This window comes from Serinus canaria, chromosome 4 (assembly GCF_022539315.1).
Source record: "Serinus canaria isolate serCan28SL12 chromosome 4, serCan2020, whole genome shotgun sequence".
Classification (NCBI taxonomy): Eukaryota; Metazoa; Chordata; class Aves; order Passeriformes; family Fringillidae; genus Serinus; species Serinus canaria.
The window spans coordinates 62721869-62748641 of record NC_066317.1 but is presented as its reverse complement, the minus strand read 5'-3'; the positions used below and the strand labels follow the sequence as shown (position 1 = coordinate 62748641).

Genomic DNA, 26773 nt, shown 5'->3' with positions numbered 1-26773 from the left:
ATGCTTTCTTGTAATCAAACTTGCATTTAAAGATCTCAATCATTCACTCACACTGCAAAAGGATAAATAAAATAAGATTAGACAGCAGAAATGTTTAAACTTCAAAAATATATATTGAACTGGAAACACTGAAAGTGAAATCTACAAATAGTATAGGACTTATGATGGTATGTAAAACCAGCTCTGGTATCCAAGCCAGGGACAGAGATACATCAGTCCCAGCTTTTATACTTTATGCAGAACTTGACAAAGGACAGGCAGAGCTCGGACATAAATATTTCAGGGCAAAGAGTAATTTTATAGAGCTCATTAGCAATGTCCTCTGCCATAGGCAAGCCACAGTTCTGCATGGCATCACAACAAGTGCATTAATTCATTTAGCATCCAGCTCCTGCAGATCCACTTCCCAGCACAAGGAACTCTGAGGGATATGGAAATATGGCAGCATGACATTTTCAGGTTGCTTCCATCAGTTCCCTCAAAAAATAATACAAAAATGAGCAGCAGAAACATGAATGCATCCAAGGATCTAGGAGAATTCCACAGAAATTCTGTATCCAGATATGGTAGCCAAAGCTGAGAAAAGCTAATTAAAGTATTAGGTGGAACCCTAAAGTTTTAATTAGAAAAGACAGCTTTCTCTTTATTTTTTCACCTTCAATACAGCTGTAAGTATGAGGAAATCCTCTCTTTTTTCCTCCAACCTAATTGTGGTTTTACAATGTATCTTTAGACATGGACAAAAACTCTGCAAAAACTGCAGTTACTATAGTGATTTTAATTACACATAATCTGAAAACTCCCAAACATGCTATTCCAAGGGTTTTACTGAGGGAAAAAAACACTAATCTGTAAAATAAAACCTAATTTCTGAAAGACAGTAATTTTGTTCTATTACTATCACAGGGAACACCAAGTGACATTCAACAGCAGATTTTTTACACATCACTAAAATGAAAATGATTATAATTGTGGCCAAATTACTAAAAATGAAAATTGCAACTGAGCTATGTAGAAACAAGAACACAAGCCCATTATGATCACTTTGTGTCAGTCTCCAGCCATATGGTATGTTTGATATGCCACTTGGAATACAGCCCCCAAATGGGAAATTTGGAGTGTCTACCAATTCTGCCAGAACTGTCTTATTGCCTCTGCCACTGATGCTAGTCAGCCTAAAATACTGCCCTATCTCCCTTGATTTACACAGAGAGCAATATATTCTATATTTACTTCAACCACATTGAACATTTTAACACCTCTAAAATATGAAGTTTATAATTTTAATAGGGAAAGACCAAAAAACTTCCAACAACTGAATTCTCACCTTCCCACTGTAACAAGCACTTGTTAACATTAGCTGCCTGGGTTATTCCTTGGGAAAAATAAAATCTGCATCCAGTTACTTGTTACTAAAGACAAAGATATGCATAAAATATAAAATATCCTGTAGAATATCTTAGAAAGGAACACTATAACTTAGAAAATGCTACACCATTTTGAGATTTAATTTTTTTTGTCTTGCAGGGTGAAGAACAAGATAGGCACGAAACACATCAAGAAGAATCCTGGCGGTGAAAACCCAGAGACATCTGCTTCAGTCACACACGTCTCACTGACTAAAATCAGAAGCAAAAGCTGACAGACCTCATCAAAGCTGACTTTTTGTTTTGCTGGTACTGCTCAGCTGGTTGTTGGGGCAAGGGATTTAGCAGCTGAACAAAAAGACTGTATACAGCAACCTATTTATGACTGAATTACTCCTGCCCTCACACTGCTTGAGTGACAGAGCTGTGCAAAACAGCACAAACTCTCACTGCCTCAGAGACACACAAACAGGGTGCAGTTCAAAATCATTAGGCAGGAAGAGCATCTATAGTGGAAGTGATTCAGATTTGCTCAAGGTATAAAAGCCCTTTCTCCTCCCACAGCTCTGCTCACCGAGCTCTTTATTTCCAGGACTCCAGTACAGTGGATGTAAAGCCATTACTAACAGCCTTTTTCTGGTTGTGAGCAATCTTTCCATAAAGAGCAGCTCTACAGAAAAAAAGGAGACAGAAAATCTTCAGTAATGCACTGATCAGACCAAAAATGATAGTACCTAACACTAATGCAGAAGGAATCTGTCATTTTGCACAGCTTCAATGTGAGCTGACCATGTTAACAAAGGCAAAAGTGCAAGAACAGAAGAACTGGAGACAGAGCTGATCAGGTGGGACTGATTAGTCAGTTAAAATACATTGGTCATGTATTTGTTGTACTCCATGTTATGATCTATAAGGTCCTCAGAGTAGCTGTGGTCTCTGCTAGAACCTGCAGGCATGTAATTTGTGCTGTAGCTTTGATAGCTTAAGCTCTGGACCATGAGATGAAAGAACTTAATTCTCCTACTATAATTCACAGTCCTGGAGAATAACCAAGTTCTTTTTCCTTCTTGAATCCTTTCCAGGGCACTGAGTTCTAGTGATGAGAAAGCACTGTACAAAACCTGCTTCTGTAAGAAACTGTCCACCCACATGAATTTTGTTTGGTCTGAGAGATGGGCAAGAAACTGGCTCAGAGCTCCCACTGAGAGTGCTGCTCCATGGTCTCTACCTGGGCTGGCAGCCTGCCAGGAGTGGGAATCCCAGGGATGGACATTGGGACTCCCTTGCTCAGCATCACCAAAACAATCTGGATGACAAGAGTGTGTGAGCACTGTCCCCAGGTTTGCTGGTGACACCACACTGGGCGTGAGGTGGTCGTGCCAGCAGGGAAAGCCATCTCACAGACCAGAACAGGCTGGAACAGGGAGCTGGCAAGAGGAGTGCGGAGTTTAACAGAGACAAGTGCAAGGTCCTGCAGCAGTGATGACACCAAAGAGCCTGGCACAGCCTGGGATCCTTTGCTGAGGGGCACCAGGGGGTCCTGGTGCACAAGAGCTGAACAGGGCTCCGCAGTGAAGCTGCTGCAGCAATGACAGCAAATCAGATGCTGGCATGCACCCACAGGGGCACCACTAGCAAAGATGAGAATGTGACCATCCCAAACTACCAAGAGCTTGTCAGGCCACACCTGGAGTACTCCTGTGTCCAGCTGTGGTCTTCACAGCCGGAGAAAAGGAACAGATGGACTGGAGAGCATCCAAAGGAGGCTCATGAAGATGATGGAGAACCAGCCCTAAGAGGAGAGACTGAAGGAATTATATCAGCATTTTATTCCCTGGAGAAGGCTCCAGGGGACCTCATCACTGTACATAAAGAGTGGCTGCAAAGAGGATGGAGGCTGACTCTCCACAAGGAGCCCCATGGAGAGGACAAGTTGTACCAGGGGAGGTTTCATCTTGATGTAACAAATATTTTACACTAAGAATGAACAATGTCTGCCCACATACACACAAATACAGATATTCTAACTGAAGTATCTAGATAAATACCCCACTCTAATTGCTAGCAGATTGTTGCTGTTTGGGCATAAACTTGAGTCACAATTCATTGCAGATACTGCCTTTTACAGACTGTAAACAATGTGTTAAAACTTCACCACCAATTTTTTTAAATGACTAAAATAGTAGAAAAATGTACCCAAACCCACCAGTAGTTAGGCAGCAATGGCATATCAAAAAAAAACCCAACCTGCTGACTAGGCAAAGTATCTAGTGTAACACTAAGGTTAGTTTTAAGAGTTATTACTTATATTTAAAGTTCTCATTTATTGGCTCTTTATAACCTTAAAATAAAGAGGTAGAGTTTACCATGTAAAATGTCCTCTAGGCAGACAAACCCTTGAACACAGATTTCTTTCTCCCTGGCACTCAGAACAAAAACTCCAATGAGACTTGAAATCCACTAATTGTATCTACTCTGTTCTTCTGCTGTCTCACTTATTTTTCCTTATTATTCCCAAATCAACATTTTTCTTGCATTTTCTAGCTGCAGTCTTTCAGAGAACTTAGGTCCAAACTTTGAGCAAATCATATTATTCTTTGCTGAGAAAGGTGACTACTGGTATGGGCATCTCAAGTCTGGATACTGCTCAATGAATATTTTGAAAAAATTATCTTCTGAACTGGGCTGAACATTTAACTTCTTCACCACCAGACCTCTGAGACCAGAAAGAGGAACATTTTACATAGATCAGGTACCAATGAAATCAAACTTTCCTTAGCAAAATCATTGAACCAAACCCACGGTTTTGAAGGGTGCTTTGGGATACAAAGAGTTGGAATTTTCTCCCTGGTTCTCAATTTGGAAACCAATAAATGTACATTTCTACAGAATTCCATATATTCAATACTCCATTGTGTCAAACCAATTCCATCTGTGCTGTTTAATACACAATTAGTTCAACATTACTACTGCAGTTAAACTGGTTTTGCTGTCACAGCTCAGTTCTCTGAAGATATTCCCAAAACATGCTGCAATCTGACAACATGACTGTCAGTCTCAGCACTGATTATTTAATAGCACAAAGGAGTTGCTTATGCTTCACAGGAGGATGAAATACCACATAAATGTATTTCAAGAATTCCATCTTTAGCCAATTACTTTCCAGATAAAATTGCAAATGTTACATTTAATGTCGAATTGTTAAGTATAAACATCAAGAAATTAGATACATTAAAATTGCATATTTCAAATTAAAAACAAACTCCCAAATTAGGTATTATTTTGGATATGCATATGGCACCATGGAAAACCCAGTTATTTTAGAAAAGAACATTTTAGAGACTGTCTTTGCAAGACCCATGTTTGTTTCAGTAAACAAATAATGCAACTCTAGAGAAGCTGTTTAATGGCCAAATAAAGCTCTTTAAAGAGAGAACACAGGAGCACCTAAAAATAACATATTCTAAAAAATTATACAAATAGATGCAGTGAATATTACATTTCTTTGCACAAAGATCTAGGAACATACTAGTGTGAAGCAGTTAGAACTTAAGAGTTGCTTTTTTTCTTTTATTTCATTAAAATGAGTCATTAAAAGGAGTTTTAGCTGTTTTTAAACTAAGTCTTTCAAAAGGGGAAAGTCCTTTCATTACAGTCAAGCAAGCACTTTGCTGGTTTGTTTCACTGGACCACAAACCACATCTCTGGTAATATGCATCAGATTGCAGAAAAACAGGCAACTCAGATTTCTTCAAGCCACCCAGGGATGATGCAATGCTGTTTTTCAGTGGGCAAGAGCACAAAGGCACATGTGCAAATACTGCCTTAAAAATCAAACTTTCTTTTACCCAACTACCAATACAGTGGCAACTGCAACACTAATGGACAAAGGCAGTCCTGTAAGGCCTTCCAAAGAGGTGGAGCATCTAATCAAGGCTTATTCTCACTGCTCCAATTATTCCTGAAGAGTCACTGAGGCTACACCCACCATCCATTCAGACAGCCCAGTGTGAAACAGTCTCCAATGTGCACAGTACTTGGAACAGGGCAACTGCTGCATGCAGGTAAATTGGGTTTTGTTTGAAGAACAGTCAAAAGGAAATGCATTTCAAAATTAAAACAATGAAGAACAGTTTTTATTGCCTCTTTCTGCCCTTATTTTAAAAATACAAAACTCTAAAAAATTGAACTTGGAGACAGGTACATGCTAAAAAAAACTCCAATTGTTATTTGTAGTATTGCTTCTATCACTATTAGAAAAGCCATCTTATCTCCTCTTTTTATCCCCAAACCTAGAGGAAATCTCAAAATCCTGAAGTTCAAATGAAGTTCTGGGGAAAAAAAACCAGATGAAAAAGAGAGGACAAGAAGCAGTGGAGGATGATCTACATCAGCTGAAGTAGTGCTATTTCAATCTGTCTGTACCAGAGCAAAAATGTTATTGCATACAGTGCATGCAATACATTTCATACAAGCATGTTATGCAAACAGTGAAAAATGCAAAGATTTCATTTTTATGTTTTAGTTACATTTTTCTGTCCTAACCTTATTTCACTATCACTCTCAATAAGTGCTTTGAGTAAAACTGAAGTTAAAACTCTCATGCAGTTTCAGAAGATGAGAATATAAAACAGTTTTGCTAAAAACACCAAGGTCATGGTTTCAATCCCTGCATGGGCCATTCACTTACAGAACTCCATGAATCTGTGGGGCCCTTCCAGCCCAGAATATTCTGTGAAGTCAGAAGCAGCTCTTCACTGAATTGAATTGTTGGCCAGCAACAGGGTGTAAGTTAAACTGTTAACTGGAACATCTTTTATTTTACAAAGCAAAACAAAATGGAAAAGACATGTTTTTGAGAAAGCTAAAGGCTGGCTAAGAAAAACATTTGTAACTTGTCAAGCTACAACCTGAAGTGTCTTCTGAGAATTGCTACATGGATAAATAAAAGTGAGATCATGGACATATGTAAGTGGTTCCTTTATGCATTAAAAACTTTTTCATAAATAGTTCTTATTTGTCACAGCACTGAAGAAAGCTGGCAGGTTTAAAAAACAAAACAAACAACCAAGAAGCACCTGTTGTTCAAAAGGAAGAATACTCAGAAGTGTTGCTGTCACTTGATCAATTCAATGAAAATTTTTAACCAAGCATAACTCAAGAGCATTGTCAAATCTGACTGCAAAGTGATGTTATTACCTCAGAGCGTAAATGCTGGAGAGACTACAGGTAGTGACAGAAACACTCTCATAGTCACTGCTGGAGATGGAGCTGAGGGGGGACTCATGTAAGCCATCCTGAGAACTGGAAAAACACACGGAGACAAAATGAACTGCTGAAGCGAGCAAAGGCAAAAACAGAGCATTGAGATAAGTCATGGCTTGTCATGGGTCATTCAGAAATAAGAATAAACTGGCACTTGCATTGTTTTTGCTCTTCAGATGATACAAACCTATTCTGTTTTCTTCCCAAAAGGGCAGGCAATTCAGCAAAGTCAGTGGGCACACATCTTACAACAATCTTCAATTTAATTCATGCCATACAGTTAAAGACTCAGGAAACAACTGTGAGTGTTACATTTTCATTGGAGATGGAGGAAATAGCTTGCCCATGCTGCTACGTGTGGTATAACCTTAAACTGAAGACATAACAAAGCTGCAAGTTCATAAAGTCATCTTGGGTTTCAGGCCAAGGCACAGTAATCCATACACTTCAAAAAATTCTGAATATTGCGAGAAGTCTGACCTACATTTGCTCCCCATTGGAAGGAAAAGGTCTGTTAGAAAACAGAACATTGACACTTGGGTGATGGAGCTGAACACACCTGCCCCTAAGTTTGCTCAGTCCCTCTAAGTGCCATATATGTAGCTCAAATTTTGTGCTTTGAGCCAACAGATATCCAGGAAGGAGCAGTCCCATGGCAAACCACTGACACTTTGTTAGCAGAAATCCACCAGCTACTAATTAAAAGGATATGACTAATTTAAATGAAGGGTAGACAACTTGTCTGTGGCATCCCTGGACTAATGAAAAGCCTCTAAATAGCACATAATTTCATATTTCACATCATATTATCAACATAAACTAGAATTAGAGGAGTAAAAATAGTTTCATAAGCACTTACAAAACTATCTTGTAAAGACCAATTTCTTGCTTGAGTAACAATTTACTGCTCAGCTACTAAAAATTCCTCAAAGTGAGAAAAAATTAGATTATATGAGATAAGAAAATATGTAATCTTGAGCAGAGATATCAAAGTTGTATTGGCTCTAGGCAGTGCAGAATATTCACTCAAGCCAGCTGAACTCAAATGTTCAGTCAACAAATCTTTGGACAATGCAAAGAGAAACCTAAGAAACATTTCCAGTTAAAAGAGAGGTTCTTATATAGGTCAGGGTTATTTCACCTTACTTCTCCACAACTGTGAGTAGATTTTTTTAATGTCCTTTTGCTCTTTAGATCTGTGCAAGCCAGTTATGTTTCAAGCTCTTTTTTTTTCTGCCAAATTTACTATTACAGCTATTTTTTCAGCTGGAAGGCTGGAAGAATGCTTAAGGGGAATTCTTCAAAGCAGTGTATGGAAGGTATGTGCTCTAATCCCACTAAGAAATAATAGGATTTGTTTGCATACCTCCCACTAATCACTTGGAAAATGTACCCCTTCATGTTTCTCATTTCTGACTGCCAATCTGAAAATAAATCCCAAGTGTACCATGCTTTAGTTGAAAGGAGAGACTTCACAACCAGAAAATAATTTTATCAGACTTGAACAAAAATCTATTTAACTTTCATTCGTTTTATGTAATTTCCCTTGCTAATTCTGCTCATTATGAAGAGATATATGCATTTAAACAAAGGCTTACTCTTTTATAGCTCATCACCTTTACCCATCCAATCTTACAATATGGTCATGCTACTAAAATGTAATTTTACTGTCTGTTTTACAGCAGCTGAATGATATTAAAAAAACCATTAGCACACAATTTCACACCATGATTAGGCAGGTGTGGTGGTGTGCTCACCCCCCTTTTCTTTTTAAACAAAAGCAAGAAATGGCAGCCTGAGTGTCTGTACCCAAACTAGGCTCTGGGGAGACAGCAAACACCACAGGAGCCAAGGGCCATAAATTTTGCACAGCAGCTCAGGGCTACTTGAGCACACACCAGCCAAAGTACAAATATGCAAATATGACTGTAAGTCACTCATCTCAGCCCAAAAATAATGGACAGTCCAGGGCCTGTTGAGCTCTCCTGTGTGGCAGCAGCCTGCATGCCAGGATCTCCCCTCCCACAATTATTCCTCAAGGCTGAGTGAATCCTTATCACACCAGATACTGAGTAAGAGGAACTGGGAATAAGCATGCTGAAATGTAGAAATATTAGGTTAAGTGACAAAAAGATTGACTGCACATATATAAATAATCCTTTAGACACAAAGCATTGATCAGGTCTGGGACTAAGTCTGGATCCAGCTGCAGTCACTCCTCTCTGAACCTCAAGACTCAGTGAAAGGGCCTCCCTGGCAGCTTTGTTTGACCCTGTCCTCCAGGCACTAAATACTGAAGTGAACCTTGTTAAACTGCTCTTACATTGACCATGGAATTTTGTTAACTCATTGTCTCCCAGCAAACACATCACTGCCTCTCTCTTGCAAGTGAAGCACATCACTCTTTTGCTCAGAATAAACTAATCTTTGAACAAGAGAATCAGGAAACAAACAACAAGTAGCAAACTCAGCATATTCTTGTATGCTCTTCCACCTCCCCAGCATTCCCAGATTTTTCCAGTGTAAAAATCCTGCCAGCTGATTTGGGTAGTAATAATTTTTCGGAAAGATGTCAGGTTTGCTGTCCTTCAGTGCCTTCTGTGAAGCTCTGCCTGCTCTATTTGCAGTCCAATCAAAATATTTCAGTTACCAGTATTTAAGCACTTAAATTCAATTTTCTTAGGTTCTCATTTTCTACTTTTTTGTTTTAAAGAACTTAAGATTTTAAGTTCTTACAGAGATCCCAAAGGGCTTAAATTTTCCCCAAGAACTCAAAAGTTCACACACATTTTTGGGGAGTTAAATGCTCTAGGCTAAAACATAAACCAAACCAAGCACCACCCTGAAGTACCACTTCTCTGCTAAGAGCAGATATTATTCAGTGCCAACATTGTCCCAAGACATGAAATCCCTTTCAACCATCAGCTACCTAAGTGGAATGGACATTCTGAGAGAGAAGGCAAAGCAATAAAGCACTTTCATGGTAAGGAAACCCAGTGAGCATGATGAACTCAATGGCCACAACCAGCTGGCATTATCAACCATCTCAGGGCTAGCTTTACCTGCATCTTCACAGATGTCTTCTGAACAGGCAAGAAGCATCACCTCAGCTCTCCTCCACACTTCTTTGTCTCATTTCAATCTTCTCTCATTCCACACCAGTTCCTATCAGCACAACTCCTCCTCACCAGTTTCATCATCTCACCAATTTTTAAGCCTTGTCTTAGCCCAGTTTGCCATTCTAAACTGCTTTATAAATGCCTTAATTTTCTACTTCTCCACTTTTCTCTTGGGGCACAAACCTGACCATGCTGAACAATCTGCTGACTTCAGGATGAGATCTCCATCCACTCAGTCATCATCTGGCAATGCAAACTGCTTGAACACACTTGACACAAACCACACTCACAGAAATTTGTTTGTTCTAATAAACTCTGTGTAGTTCAGGCAATTACAACATGGAAACATTTTTCTCATTCCTGTGTAACCCTATAGACTGACTCATTGTACTGGAAACAGTATTTATGATTTTAACAGTGCTTATTACTAATTCATATTCAGGCTTTAACTCTTGACATAAGAAGTTATGTTTATTTAGTACTAAAAAATAGGAATCCAATAATGGTAACTCTGTTTTATACTTTCTAACTAGCTTTAAAAAAAAGAACCCTTTAATAATCACTACTTTCCCTCTCAGTACACACAGTCTTAGGATAACTATAGAGATTTCTTCATATTAATGTCTGCCTGAAGATCCTCTCTGCTTTTCCAAGGTGCTGGTAGATCCTGAGGTGAACTGACCTGTTTTTCCCATCTCAAGATTCCCATTATCAGCTGATGATGGCTCAGCACACACACACTCATTAGCACAATTACAAGAGAAAATCCATGCATAAAGCCACATTCTGCAGCTGAGAGCTGCTAACCCCTCCTTCCCACATCAGCCCACAGGTGACCTGAGTTTCACCACGTCATGCTCATCTGCAATATTGCTGTTTTGGATTGGGATTCATTGGACTGCTGAAACTGGGGAATGTGGCAAAAGCTTCTTCCATTTGCAGGCCCTAAATGCCTACAGTGCTGTTTAAAAAATTACATTCTGGCACTGGATAAAATCACTATCCATGCTCATCAAAACATAATTCTTCAGCACTTCTGATAAAATTAGAGAATAAAGATTTGAGGACATGGAGCAAAGTGACATGGGGTGTTATGGCTGCCTCTTTCCATGGAACACTGGCAGACTGAACCAATGAACCCTCCCCTGAAAGCTGTTGGCCACTCTTTGCAGCTATTCTAAAAAGAATAAACAAACTGAAAGCCATCTTTATTTTATCCCTGCTTTTTTCTACTGGAATGTGTTTCTAGCCTCTTACATTTAATTAAACCTCTGCTTCAGGGGACAGGTTCTTCATGAATGCTACTAATTGAATACAACTACATTTCATATTACAATAGTTAATTGGCACCAGTATTGTTTGACTGGCTCACTTCATGAGGGCTGACTAAAGCCTCATGTGTCACACCAAATCCACCCAAAAATTAGCTTTAAAAACTTTTTAACATGATATTTCAGGAATGCCTACATTGAAAGCTAACATGGTTCCCTGCTTCAATTGATATTTGGACTGAGGAAAAGGGAAGCTGGTACAAAACAGTGACACCAAAGTTTTGTAACAGCAGTTGTGTTACAGGATACTGCACAAAATCAGAGTTAACAGGCAAGGCAAAACATTGCCATTTCAAATTTGAGACCTGTATTGTTAAAAAGAAGGGGAGGAGGGACTGAAAAAATTAATGTGTACTGAATCTGAATTTGGCTAGTTGCACAAAGGCAATAAACAGAATACTAGAAGGGGAACAAAGAACTTCAATCAACAGCCAGATAAAGGATTGCTTAAGGGAAGTTCTGCAGTTAAAGGCTGATGTTTGATTCCCAATCAAGAACTATTTGCTTTTTGCTGAGAATTTTTGATGAGAATTTTTCTTTCTCCTGAACAGCCAGTTAAAAGACTAATCAGCACAAGACAATAAACAGACACATTTTTGTTTATGTGAACTTGCACAGCTGTCCATTAATTTTTCATGGAAAAGCCAACATTTTAATGTAAAAATATACACAATTTTCTTAAATCTTACTGTGAAGGGAATATTAGAACAAGCATGAATTTAGGACATTTAATCAAGGTAATTTGAATTTCAATATCAATTAATTTAATTTTGATAAAGGAATACTTGTAGAAAAGCTAGAAACTCAGACAAGCTAGAAAGGTACTTTGTGAGAATTTGGGTTTGGTTTTTTTAGCAAATGTTAGCCATCCTCCAAATACAAATGGCTGAATGGCAGTTTTCCATGCATTTATAAAGGTGGAATGACTTATCTTAAAGTTGCTGTATTGAAAATGTGCACATGTCACATGTTGCTAAGGAGAGAACAAAATAAGGTACAGGCCAAAAAAATCAAAATTAGAAACCAACTGTCTGAAACAGGTGTTCATTTTCTAATGAAGTTATTCTAATATCCTAAGGCAATAAGATTTTTAATATATTACAATACAGACTACTGTAATACATAATATTGTACAATATATAAAATTTAGCATTAAAGAATTGAAAGACTAAGAAAATAGGCAACTTGAACACCAAGCTCAAGAATAAATTATTCCTCTTATTCTAGAGTTGCAATACAGATGAACAAATAGCAAAACATGCTTTTCCAAGGACATCTCATTCTTCCTCCTTATATTGCAAGAGCAGAAGGCAAAATATTCTGATTTTTAGCCCCCACAAGTAAATGCAAACATTGCCAGCATCCAACAGCTGATGGACACAGCTGGAGCTTGCAGGAAGGGAGAAGGGAAGAAATTCTCCTCACTACCAACTGCAGCTCCTTTGAAAACTGTCACTGCAAAAGGCTTCATCAAGAATACATTCAGACAGATCAAGGAAAAATGGAAAAAAAAAAAAAAAGGTAGACATTTTAAATAGACCTGCAGTGGAAAAGTGAGAAACTATACTTAATAATCCCTTTTTTTATAGCAGAACTGTTTTGAGGTCAGTATGTAGATAAACAAACATGCAACAGAACCAGGTATTTAAGACAAAACCATGAAAACACCAGCACTGTATGACAATATCAAACAAGCTGCCCAACTTCATAAAACATGAGCAGGTTTACATGGACTCCTCAGCTCCAGAATGAACTGAAAGACAAATATTTACAAAACACACACAAAAAAATATCTTCCCTCTTTGTAGTTTTCTTTCTTCTCTGAAAGAGCAGGAAGAATTTCATAGTTAAATGAACATTTAAATAAAAGAAACAGTATAGTTTGCTTCCATTGAAAAGCAAGGAATACTAGATAGAGATTTAAAGCTTGGTTTTGGGATTATTTTATATTCTTTTTCACCCCAAAGCACCAAATGGTGCTTTTTTTTAGTTTTATCATCTTATGTTCCAGTCTTACATGGCTTTCCCCCTTTAACTGTTTGTTTTGTTATTTATCACCTTATCCCTTCAGCAAGTCAGACACACTGCACCTTTGCTAGTGCTTTTCTCATATTTGCATCTCATTAGCACTGCTGCCCAAGACTTGTGTGCTGTTGCTGTTTTATATCTTTGAGATAGAAGCAAATAGAAAAGAAAGACATAAAACCAGCTAACACTTAAAGAGCCAAGCAGCAGAGACCTGTCAATATCCAGGGATGGTTGTCTGTGAGGGTGTGACTCCATCAGCACACAAGGGAAGGGCTGTGGATGTCACTCAGCTGCACTTCTCCAAAGCCTCTGACACAGCCCACCAGAACACCCCTGGATGTAAATGGGACAGAGATGGACTCAGTGCATGGACTGTTACATGGATAAGAAATTGGCTGGTCAGATCCAGAGGGCAGTGGGCAATGGCTCTGGACATGAGTGACAAGTGGTGTCACAGTGACAAGGCTCCCTCCAGGGAGCCTCCTGGGACCAGAATCACTGAATATCTTCATTAATGACACAGATGAAGGGACTGAGTGCACCCTCAGCACTCTGCAGGTGATCCCAGGCTGGGTGGTGCAGCTGACACACCTGAGGGACAGGACTCCCTCCCTCCACAGGGACCTGGACAGCTCGAGAAGTGGCCCATGGGAATCTCAGGGGCTCCAACAAGACCAAGTGCTGGTGCTGCCCTGGGTCAGGGCAGCTCCCAGTGACAGCACAGGCTGGGGATGAGCAGATCCAGAGCAGCCCTGAGAAGGACTTGGGGGTGCTGTGGGTGAGAGGCTGGACATGACCCAGCCATGAGCACTCACAACCCAGAAACCTCCCTGTCCTGGGCTCATCCAAAGCACCGTGGGCAGCAGGTGAGGGAGGGGATTCTGCCCCTCTGCCCCACTCAGGTGAGACCCCACCTGCAGCACTGCTTGCATTCAGCTCTGGGGCCCCACCACAGGAAGGGCATAGACCTGTTGGAGCAAGTCCAGAGGAGGCCACCAGGAGGAATGGAGCACCTCTCCTATAAGGAAAGGCTGAGAGAATTGGGATTCTTCAGCCTGGACAAGAGAAGGCTTCAGGGTGACCTAACTGGGGTCTTCCAGTACCAGAAGAGAGCCCACAAGAAGGATGGAGAGAGACTTTTTACAAGAGCAGGGAGTGACAGGATGAGGAGGGGTGGCTCCAAACTGCAGGAGGAAGGTTCTGATTAGATAGGAAGAAATTCTTTACTCTGAGGGTGGTGAGGCCCTGGCACAGGCTGCCCAGAGAATCTGCAAAGGTCCCATTCCTGGAAGTGTTCAAGGACAGTTTGGGTGAGGCTTTGAGCAATCTGGTCCAGTGGGAGGTGTCCCTGCCCATGGCAGTGGCTTGGAACAAGATCTTTAAGGTTCCTTCCAACCCAAACTATTCCATGATTCCATGAAATCTTTAGTAGAAGAGTGTTTAATCTTTATTTTAAACTCCACTGAATTTTGAGGCTAGACAGAGAAGCATGAAACACCAGCTATTTCAGACACAAGGTTTATTATGGTAAACCCATCTGGATCACAGAGATTACACCTATAATGTCATATTGTGTAGTAAAATAGTTTTAGACTTACTAAAATAAATGGTTTGTATCACAACACTCACATTTGAAAGCTGCTTTATTCAGAAAAGGGAAAGAAAATTTTCTTCTACCTGGTGACTTACAGTAACTAGAAAGTAAATACATTTATCAACTTGATGAATGAGCCTATCCTGCAGCTATTCCATGTGTATGAGATTGCTTATTGTTCTAGCTAATGGGTCCATCATTCTGAAAATAATCTACTGTCTCCAACATTTCCCCTATGGTTAAGCTGGCATTCACAAGCATGTAATAGGGAGCAGTCACAGAAGCCTAATGTGATCTGTCAATTTAAAAATACCATCAAAAAAGCAGTGATTAGTCATTGCCAGGGCAGCATGAGTAAGGAAAGGTCCACAAGTTTTGTAACTGAATTATCTCTTTTCCTGATAACATGACTAGTGATTCAGAGGCAAGACCCCAATCATATATATATATATATATATACACACACATTTAAGGCAAAAATAGGATCTATCCATGTATAACTTTTTAATCTAGTTCTGAGTAGAACCCCAGCATCTCCATCTTTCACAGAACATACCTAAGGAGTTGGTATTAGAATGCTTCCAAATAAAGTAGCAACAACCTAGTAACAAAATACCTCCATCCCTACTGCTCTACTGCTGCAAAGGTGGAACACTTGACAATCATAACAGATGTACTGCAGTCTCAAAAATGAATACAGCTCATTAGAAGTAATCAACAAAGTATCTGTGTAAAAGGCTATGGTGCAAACAGGCAAATCCAACTAACTTGCTAACAAAATATTCAAAAACATTCCCCCAAGAGTTTTACAACTCAAGAATGAATAAGATGAATTATTAAGCTCTCTTTTAAAACTTCCTTGATGCCTGGAGTCTAAAGCTGGCCATCCCTTAAAAGAAAAAAAAAAAGGACTCTACAGGGATTCAAACAGCTCTAGCTCTGTGATCCTGATGATCACACCAAGCAACTTAAAATGTACCCAAAGCTAAAATAAGTAGACAACAATATGAAGGTCTGTCTGGGAAGAAGTAAGGTGACTTCTGCAGAGGGAACCTCTTGGGAGCTCCGTCAAGGGGTCAGGAAGCTTGTGAAGAATGGTGATTCATCTGTCAAGGCTCTGGATTTCCAAAGAGGGTCTGTCCAAATACCTCACTAAGGGCTTTTAGGAAAACTAAGAGCCACAGAACAAGAAGGAGGGGCCCAAAAAGGACAGAGAATTCTTAATCACAAACTGGGAGAAGCTGTTAAACAAAGCTGTTATCACTTCTCAGAAAGGTGGGATTTCACGGCTGAGGTTCTTCAGCACCCTGGGAGCTTTGTTTTTGTGTATGATCTGCAAAAACAGGGAGTGCAATGAGCTCTGACAGGTTACTACCAATGCAAAATTACTCAGGGTACCAGAGTAATTCTGGTACAGAATTACTGTACCAGAATTACTCAGAACAGACTGCACAACTGCCCAGGATCCTAAAGTCTGAGGAACAGGCAAGACTTCACAGGTAAACACATGGAGAACAATTTTAGCATCAGATACAGAACAACAGCCTCTGAGACCACAAGCACCATCCTGGGGCTTTAGCAGACAACTTCAAAAAGAACCTGAGCACACCACTTAGTAAGAATTCCAAGTCAAATACTGAAAACCACTGAAAAAGAATTGAAAATAATTATGCCACTGTGCACATCCACAGTTTGCTGATATCTTAAGTGCAGTTCTGATTCACTTATTGCTAAGAGGAAATTGTAGAATTGAAAATTGTTTAGAGCAAGATTTAAGACATGATCAAAGGTATAGACAATTTGTGGACAACTTCTGAACAAGCAGGCTCTGATTTTTCCAATCTGAAAAAGTAACCACATTGAGAAAACGTGACTTAGGTCTACAAAATCACAACAGGCAGGAAAGGCCAGACAGGAATTAGGAGCAAACAAAAGCAAATGGCAAGACAGACTTACAGAATTCTCTGTAAAAGGACAATTCTCAGATAAAGATTTTTAATAATATTAGCAGAGACTGGACAAGACAGTGGAGAAGTTACTACATTCACAAAACATGGGAAGCTTAAATAGCAGCTTACAGATATATAAAATTTTATTCTATTTTTCAGACCTGTTCTCAAAAATTCATTTAATATCCTACTCAAGGGAATAACTGGTAGACAAACAGTCTGGATTTTGTATTTTTTATGAGGAAACTGATTACACACAGTGATTACTTTTACACATTTGAAGTGCTGCAAAATCATGGAATGTCAAAGGGACTTGTGAATTACATCTTAAAATGAAGTCCACTTAGAAACCCTGTTGTAAGGCCTTGAATATGATCATACTTGCAAGCCTAAAATAGAAAATAGTCAGAATAATTAAACAGATAAGCAGAGTTTTGTGCATGCTAAGTCATATTTAACCTGTGAAAGCAATTAGGTCTAGGCCAAAGAACTCATGATGCTATTTCCACTGCCAGTAAATTATTTCATAATTCAGTTGGTACACTTATTTCTGTAGCTTTTATATTGTGGTTGTGCTTTGTGGTTCAAGCTACCTCCACTGTGTTATCCTGAACTCTGTGAACATAACAAAATGGGAGAGCCTGCATCACACACGCACACAGAAAGCCAGCTATCACAGAAACACAGAAAACAAAGGTAACTCATCTCTAATGTCTTCCCTCTGCGTCATGATATTAAAACTTCAGGGAAACTGAGGACTCACTACAAAACAGGTTATCCTCTAAACAGTAAACCAAAACAAAGTCAGGTATTTCACTGATCTGTGTAAGATCCCTTGTGTCTAATCAAAGTTGAGCTGAAGTGTGACATTTTCTTTATTACAAGTATTATGATGTTATCTCCCTGCTATCAACTAAGTTCCTTACTTTTGTTAAATATTCAGAACCTTAATCCATGACCTCCACTCTTCTATAAACTTTGGTGAAATGGTCCAACAAGTTTAAGAGCCGCTTTGCACTTTGTTAGGCTCCTTCAGCACACACACATTCACAGCTATGCTTGTGCCCACAGGCAACAAGGTCACATCAAGCCCTTTCTCTCAAATGAAGCCAAGGTAAAATGTGTTTAGATAACCATTTAATCCCAAGCACTGATGCAAAAGTTAACTTTGTAGTATTTGCCAGACACACTTCTCCTATAAAACAGCAGAGGACAAGGGAAGTAATGACCCAGGTACCATTTAGCAGCAATGCCCTCTTGGATACATTAAGCAGGTAATGTAACATCGACTTCAATGATACAGAGACACTGGATGATTAAAATCTAGATCTCCAAATCTTTTGCAGAAAAGCTGATGTCCAATAAAAAGTTATCTGCATTAAAAAATATATAGGATAAACCCTTTAATCCTGCAACACTCTATTGTTCTTAAAATCAAAATAAAGAATCCACCAATCACTGCAGTAGAAGGATACAGGAATTTATGTACATGCAAATTACTACCAAGACATGAAGTTGCTCTTACCTTGAACTAGATCTTGACTTCACATCTTCCGTTGCTGTCCTTTCACTACTAGTATCTTCATTGTAGTCCGTTTTTTTATCACACAGTGGTTTCCTCTTCTCCCACTTCTTCTGCTGATTTGAGATGCTTTCTGCTTCTCCTTGGGAGTCACTTTCTACTCCTACCTGTGAACCTGAGGAATGTGCCAGGCACTTAGAGGAGACTGGCAGTTTTTGCTCTTCACTGCCAAAGTCTCTTTCTGCTAACAAAGCAGAAGTTTCAGGTTTTATTGTTTCCTGCTCAGGGACTGAATTGTCCAAGTTATCTACATGGTCCATTTCCTTAGACTTTACTAACGTGTATGAAGCATTTACAACACCTCCTGCAGAATGTTTAGTCTTTAAACCTTCAACACCGTCCTCCCTGCTGTCTTCACAGCTGCCACAACACACACAGGAATTAATCAGACAGTTTGTGGCAGCTATACTGAGTTTATGGGATTCATCCTCCTCCTCATCTGCTAATGGATTAGCAGATCCAGGAATACAGCTAATAGCTGCTTCTGGGCTTGTTACTGGGGATTCTGAGCTAGAAGGAGATTTAGGATTGAATATGACAGTAGCAGATATTTTCATTCCCCCCGTCCTGTGCGCTATCACTTCCGCCGTTTCCGCGTCGTCGGCGTACGCATCCCAGCCATTGAGGTATAACTGTGAGTCTGCACCTTCCAGACAGCTGCACGAATTTGGAACTGAAATGCCAGGCATCTGTTTTCCATCTTCAACATTGTTATTATTGCTTAAGTCACTTTCAGCATCTTTTAAAAGCAAAGTTTCCTCCGTCTGATGGCCATTCTCATAAAGCAAAGCATCTCTATATTGCAGGTTCTGTTTTGAATCGTGGCAAGGGTTATTCACCCAAGCAAAAGTATCACTTACTGAATCCAACCCAGCCAGAGCTTCTCCTGCTCCATCTAGGTCATCCATAAAAAACACTCTGTCCTCTTCATCAGTTAAGTTGTCAAGATGGTGTCTTGTTGGTGAAGCTTCTGTGCTAGAACTATTCCTTAGGCTAGATCTGTGAGCTGGAGACTGACAGATGCTTGGAGGGGAAAGCAGAGAAGACATTTCGTCGCCAACTCTGTGCACCATCCTGTTCAGCTGCTCCAGCTCCTGCTCATCGTACTGCATGGAACAAGCCAGCTCAGCCTCTGTGTTCTCAGCTTTTGCTGAAAGTTCCTTAGGAGGCAAAGTCGCAGTTATGCCTGGTGCAATGACAGAGGGCACCTCAGGATCTGCTCTGACAGGAAAATCCACATCTTGGGAGATGCACAGGTTACGTTCCAGCGTGTGCAGTTCATCCTCGGTCAGCGTCTGAAGGAGATCCCTGAAAATGAAGAAATACACACATCACTTGTCATTTATAATCATGAGGCATTGATGCTACAGATTTTAAAAAAGCTTTTACTGTTAGTGCAGAAATCCAGAACTTGAGGGCACAGAATACTTTTGACTGTGTAATTCAGTGCATTTGGCATTCATATCCAGAGCACGTGACTACTGATGCCTGAATTTGAGATTACTCATGCAAATAGAGGGCATAAAATTATATGCATGCTTGCAGTGAAGCCTCAAAATAAACCAAAACACACACAAAAATGGAAATTTTCCCCTCCTCATCATTCATAGTGAAAATGTCACCCACAATTAGATTTATTTCATCATTTTACTTTTTTAATTCACAAATTTGACTTTGATTAGCAAACCAATTTTCCATCCTTCAAGTTGATTCAGAAAATTATTCTGCAAAAGAGTACTGCAGAAGTTTCACAGCATTACACTGTCAGATAAAAGAATTCAATAAAATAGTAATATTGCTTATGCACTACTGGTATCTGGAAGCCAGATCACTGAAACTGGGATTGGAAGTCGGCTCTCTCCTGCCTCAAACACTGAACTCAATCTTCTGGCTCTGCTGGCATAAACTTAATTTTCTTCACAGTGGCTACAATGGGGCTGTGTTTTGGATTTGTGCTGGAAGCAGTGCTGTTAACCCAGGGGTGTTTTTGTTATTGCTGCCCAGGACTCACACACAGCCAAAGCCTTTCCTGCTCCTCACCCCACCCCAGCAGCGAGGAGCCTGGGGGTGCACAAGGAGCTGGGAGGGGACACAGCTGGGGCAGCTGTCCCCAAATGACCCAGGGATATTCCATACCATATAGATGGCATCAGGCTCAGCACACAAAGCTGGGGGAAGGAGGAGGAAGGGGGGTTTGGAGGGGTGGCATTTGTCTGCCCAAGTCAGCGTTACGTGTGATGGAGCCTGGCTGCCTTGGGCATGGCTGAGCACCTGCCTGGGGAAGGGCTGAATTTATTCCTTGTTCTGCTTTGCTTGTTTGGGGCTTTTACTTTATCCATTAAACTGTCTTAATCTCAACCCATGACTTTTCTCCCTTCTACTCTTCTGCTTCTCTCCCCAGACCCACTGGAGGGTGAGCAAGTTGGCTCGTGGGGCTGAGCTGTCAGCTGGGGTGAAGCCACAACACCAGGTCATTAATGACTAAAGCTCCTGCACGATGTTAAGGACAAGGCAGGTCTGGAAGCAAACACTGAGCAATTCAGCAAACTGTGTTTTCTGTAGACATGCAGCATCTCCAGTGTTACCAAGTGTCCTCAGTACTGCAGTTTAGGACTATGGGCACCTGAAAACAAAGTGTTATTAAGTGCTTGATAACTTAAAAACAAATCTGCAGACACAGCAGCATGTAATTTTAGGCCTGAATTTGATTTACAATATCCTTCTCAATTAGAAGTCACATATATACAAATATCTTCTGTCAAGAACTGCTGCCACCATTTCCAAAGATCAGTAAGTGTATTTTAGCTTAAAAGAATGGATGGGAAAAGCAAGACCTGTTCAACAGAGGTTAGGAGTCCATGATTCCTCATGTGCTTAGGACTAATTTTTAAGCAGGTAACATACAGCTGGAATAATAACATGTACATATTAAAAGAATTCTCTTAAAGGAGTAATTTTGGTTAAAAAAGAGGCCAAAAACCACCAAAGAAACATTCAACACATCTCACACCTTGATTTCCAGTAAATGGTTTACATTCTTAACTTTCTAACTCAAAGATCAAATATTTTTTCAAGTACTACCAGTTTTTCAAATAGCTCAAAATATACAACACTAGTATCTGGCCTGCATTTCAGCTACCTACAGTTTGAAAAAGCTAAGAGTTAAGACAAACATTCTTAAGTCAGAAAAAATTATGGCTATGTACATTCCACACAATTAGGATTTTATTTCTTTAAAAAAATCTTGCTTTATATGAGTAATGTGACCCTGAAAAAAGTTCCAGGCCTACAGAAGTGCCATTTATAAAAACAACTGCACTCCCTTTTCACTTTTCACACTCTGTAACAGAGAAGTCAGAATTTCCTAGAATCATTCAAGCTGCATCTTCAAATCTAAAGTTTGACCATTTTTTCCAGTCTTAAAAAGTAAGAAAGGAAAGTGGGCAATCTTTCTTAGACCCACTTGCCTGATAAGCTGTAAAGCAGTACTGCCATTTGGCACACTAGAACATTTTAAATACCTATACATTCCTTTCTTTTGTCTGCACAGTATGTAATGACACCACCTTATTATTACTCAGATCTTGTATTTAACTAGGGTCTGTAAGAGATTAGGCACTTGAACATCACCTTAATAACAAATTGAGAATGGCTTAGGTTTAAGGTCAACATAAAACCAGTAGTGTTACCATCAGTTATTCTAGAAATAATTATACCAATAGGATAAAAAACCCCCATAGAATAACAAGATTGCTGCCATGAGGCCTTGTATTAGGAATTTTCATTTTGTTAGTGATTCTGATATAGAATTTATAAGCATAAACAAAGTAATGTAAGATTTTAAAAACAGTTGGGGTTTTCATTTTAAAAAACCACAACAAACAAGAGTAAGCACAGAAATGTAACAGTGAAGGGTTTAAGCTTGTCCCTCACATATTCAAAGGTATAAAGACCTAGGAAATTTCTGGGTTGGGCCAGGGTGCATTAAGTAGAAAATCCTGGCTCCTCATGGGTCCTAAGGAAATGCAAAAGCCCAGGACAGACCCCCAGGGATCCCTGTGAGTGCATCCTACTGGCTGCCAGCAGCCAGGCATCTCTGAACCAAGGCAGCATCCCCGTGCTCCACAATCCACAGGGAGCTTTTCTAGCACAAACTAAAAGCTGTGTGTCAGCAACTGACCAACAGAAAACTGCTTAAACATCAGCTCCCCTTCTCCACACACCACAGTCACACACACTTCTCAAAACAAGAAAATGAGCAACTTCTACAGAGACTGCACCAGCAACATCCAAAGGAATTTGCTTTCCATCCAAGCCCTGCAGCATAACTGAGAATGATCCACTGGGGCCAGGGAAAATCTAAGATTGAATCTTTGGACTTCCAGCATTTATTTTGGGGTTTTATTCAGAACAGACACCACATGGCAGCACCCAGGATTACTGAATGTCTGGGTGTCCAGAGCTACTCTGCTTCCTTTCCAAGGCTCAGAGAGCCTGGCTGCTCAGACCTATCCAGAGCAGGTTTCACACATTGCCTTGTAAATTCAGTGTGTGAGTAAATTCACTGTAAATTCAGTGCTGAAACACATATTTACTTTATACTAGCTTGCTCCATGGACTGAGTAATAAATTCTATTTCTGTCAATGATGACACCTCAAAATTGAAGAGCAATTCTATGCAGTTTTGAGGACAGTAAATAAAGCCTAATAAAAAAAAATTAATAATAACAAGAACAACCACCACCACCCGTGGAATCAACTGACAATCCTCATTGTCTTTTTAGGAGAGTCAGATCCATGCAGCCTTGGAGGAATAACATAACCAGTTGAATTACACATGGTAGCCTACCAGCCCTGTAATCTCAGTAGAGAAATAATCCTGCTTTAAATTCAAAGGGAATATGCTCATTTTCCTAACCCAAACACGGGAAATTTTGCTATTAACAAATACAGCTTATTCTGAAAGAGGTTCAAGTAATTATCTTCACTTCTCTGGTTAAAAATTCCCTAGATTCACCATTTTTAAGGATGACAAATGTTTGAACAAGAGCTACCTTTTAGATACACTGTACATTAGATTATACAGGACTCACTGCCAATCTGGCATGCTGTAAAATGACTATGAACACTGAAAATGAATGTTAACCAATATATGGAAAGAAATGTGACATTTCACTACTAAAAAACTGAACATCAGGCGTCATCAGTAAACTTTAAGCTTTAATTAAACTGCAGCTTCTTCAGCGGCTCATTTCCTTTCTGCTGCAAGAACCTTTAACTCATTGTGCTCATACAGACAAAAAGGATTTCTTCCTCTGCTTACATTACTCAGAAGCCACAGGTAAAGTCAGCTTCTGCAATCCACCCTATTGAGCAGCAGTGTGCTTTCTTCTCACAGGGGCTTCAGAAAACACTGAATTTTAAAAAGTGCATGCTGAGGTTTCACCTGCTTTTTTACTCTTTTTGGCATTGTATCACAGAAAGGCAATCTAGCTTTCAAAATCCAAGGAACATTCTTCTTCCAGTGCTTACAGCTACTCTCAGAAAAACAAAGGAAGTTCTTCAGCTGTGCTCTGCCTGTTACAAGCAGCAGTAGAGATCTGTTCTGCCTACTGCAAAACCAATGAATATATTTTACTCTACTGCCAATATCCAGGGTGCAGAAATGACAAAAAAAACTTCAAAGACATGAGGCCAGATGTCTTTAAAGACAAGTTCAGCTTAACAGAGGTCAGGGCCACAAACCCCCTAATCCTGCACATTCCTCAAGCCTCCTCCATTAACTTTGCTCCTATTCTGACAAGAATTTTAAACTGCCTTGCTGTCAGAGAACAGCTTCATTGCTACTGCCAGCCTGTGCTCCAGTTCATGCTCCAAAGGGAGCACAACCAGCTGCCTCAGTGGAGCTGCCACTGTAGGAGGCTGGAGCAGGTCCAGGGATGCCACACACATCCCCCCACTCCTGCTGCACCCTGCTCTGCTCACCAAAGTCCACAGGTCTGTCTGACACACCCACACTAAGAAACCAACACTGAGATATGTGACAAACTGCACTGACACTCCTTTACTGCCACAGTTTTAAATCAACTCAAAGTTTTGAACACAGCCACCTTGGAAAAAGCAATCCACTGTGCACACTTAATTTAAAGAAAACAAATTTACACTGCCCCACCCAATTCTTTAAAACACAGAGAGTATGTAAGCTGCATTTAATTTCTGGTCAATGATAGAGAAAGGTTTCAGTGTATTGAAAATGGCATCATTCTCTGATTCTGCACCACTTGATGTGCAATCTCCTTGATTCTGCACCACCAAAATCCATGGGGACCCTGCCATCTCTTAGAATGGTCTAGAAACAAGCACCAGGCAAGCAAAGAGCTCTGAAACAGGGCAGGATTAAGGAATACTGCAAGATCCCAAGTTTGCTGACTTTTGAAAATCCCTGTACAGCAGCCTCACAGGCATATATAGCATAGGCAGTGTTTTGTCACAAGCATGTTCAGTGTGGCAGGCCCTCAGTGACATATCTGGGCACAGAGCAGGGGATGTGATCTGGGGATTTCCTAAGCAGATTGCAGCAGTTTGGCAGAAATGGTTCAAACACCTTCATTTCAAAGGCAGAGACAGCGCTACTATATAATTATACTTTGGTAAATGTAATGCTAATGTTTTACACACAAAATAAAAGTCAACACAAGCACCTGGCTTAGATATTAATTAAAATATTCAAAGCCATAATTTGCTGCTCAACCTCTGCAAAAACTCAGCAAGAACCCTTACTGCTTTTTCTCAGAGTCTCAACAATCTCTATTGTTTTCAAAGTTGTCAGCCACCAGTAGGACACCAAAAAATTTTCATACCTAATAGATATTTATCTTCTCTGCTAGTTCTGATTTAATTATGTGGATAAACATAATTAAATACAGTACTTATCTCTGCCTTGTGGATATTTTAGGACAATACAGTTTAAAAATTAATTACCTGTAATCCTACAAAATAATCAGTTCTGTGTAAGATGTTACTCCATGAGCTAAAATACTTAGTTGGCTTAAAAGTTATAGAAATTTTCAGAGAAATTCACTGGGATGTGATCACATTCTGCAGTAAGATGTTCAACATTCTTACAACAGGCACAAAACTGGAATACAAAATGCAGCTGTTTTTAACAGAAGACTTCTGAATCTATTTTCATGCCTTAACTATTGGTGCTGGAGACTGGAGAAAGACTCCAGGGAAAAGCACTCTTCTTTTGCTGGGGAGCAGAAGTACTGGTATCAAATATCATTCCATCTTCAGAGGTTTCTATGAACCTTCTCACAGACTATGGATTGCAGCCTGATGAGTTAAAAAAAAAAACTGATATGAAAAAAAAAAAAACCCTACACAGCTTAGGGACTTTAAAAATTAATTCAATTACTCTGTATGAACAGCACACTTATTTGCATCTCATTGTTATTTTGATTCAATGGATTTTCTATTCAAGAATATTACTAAAGGATCTTTCTGAGCTCAGTCCTTGCCAATATTTGAATTCCTTCAATTCAGAGACTGCCAGACATGGAATTTCATATTACTTCTTGCTTGAATTTTTGCTCTGATAGATGTTATCTCAGTAAGAACACTTTGCCAACTTTGTCTCCCAGACAACTGAAGTCACATTTTTTAATGCTCCCTTTCCTGTACAGAATAAATACAAGTCTTAAAAGTATATCAGAACTTTGCCAAAATTGAATATGAAAGATCTCTATTTTTTAAAGTTTGCATTGAAAACTGCAGTTATTGAACAAACAAGCATTTTACAAATTTGTTTTCAACCCCAGAGCTACGTTCACAGTAAAAAATGAAAATTAAATGAAAATTAAATGGGCTGAGCAATACACTGACTTCAGTGATTTTCATTTTTCACGTTGTGAAATATGAGGATAATAAAGCAGAAAATACGGATTATGAGAAGAATATTAGCTTTTAAGTATCTTTTTGGCTTTAGACAGCAAGTGGAATGCTGGGGAAAATATCTGCAATAGCCACATATTGGGAATAAGGTATTTTAATGTAAACTTCATGGACTTTTCAAGCTTCAGTACCAATAAAGCTTTTTCCTCCTTCTAACTTCAGGTTTGCCCCTCAGTTCATGTTGTTATTCTTAACCCAGTGGTTTATAATACCATAATTACTCCAAAAACCCCAAAAACCAAACATGTTGATTTATCAATTTTAATTCTCAGATTTCAATATGAATTTCACTAACGTACCTAAAAATAAGACTTCTAGACAAAAATACTAGGAAGCTTTCAAGGGACACACAAGGATGTGGTCTAGATATTTATAAAGGCTAACTTCAGAAATAGCTCCCCTCTGAACCACCCCTGACAGAGCTCACATTCTCCCTCAGGAGATGCCTCACCTCTAAGGGATGAGAGGAGACCAATCTGGATATAAACTATGTGAAAACTATTCTTGTATCAGACTGTCACCATGGCATCCAGGGAAGGCAATAAACTGCTGAAAACTGGACACAGGGAAAAAACCCAAACCTTT

General features: G+C 39.6%; 1 protein-coding gene across 4 annotated transcripts in view; it reads right to left on the bottom strand.

Annotated features, from left to right (window-relative positions):
- The window catches only part of ZFYVE28 (zinc finger FYVE-type containing 28), a 147820-nt gene that overhangs the window by 24988 nt on the left and 96059 nt on the right, over positions 1–26773 (bottom strand). For 2 of the 4 annotated variants that reach the window (XM_030239289.2, XM_030239290.2), the window contains exons 8-9: positions 18179–19543; positions 6567–6671 (exon numbers count right to left, since the gene is read on the bottom strand). In XM_030239289.2, coding sequence (XP_030095149.1) covers positions 6567–6671; positions 18179–19543 — 1470 coding nt within the window. The remainder of the gene's footprint in view (positions 1–6566; positions 6672–18178; positions 19544–26773) is intronic. The other 2 variants (XM_030239291.2, XM_050974018.1) reach the window with 1 other exon arrangement.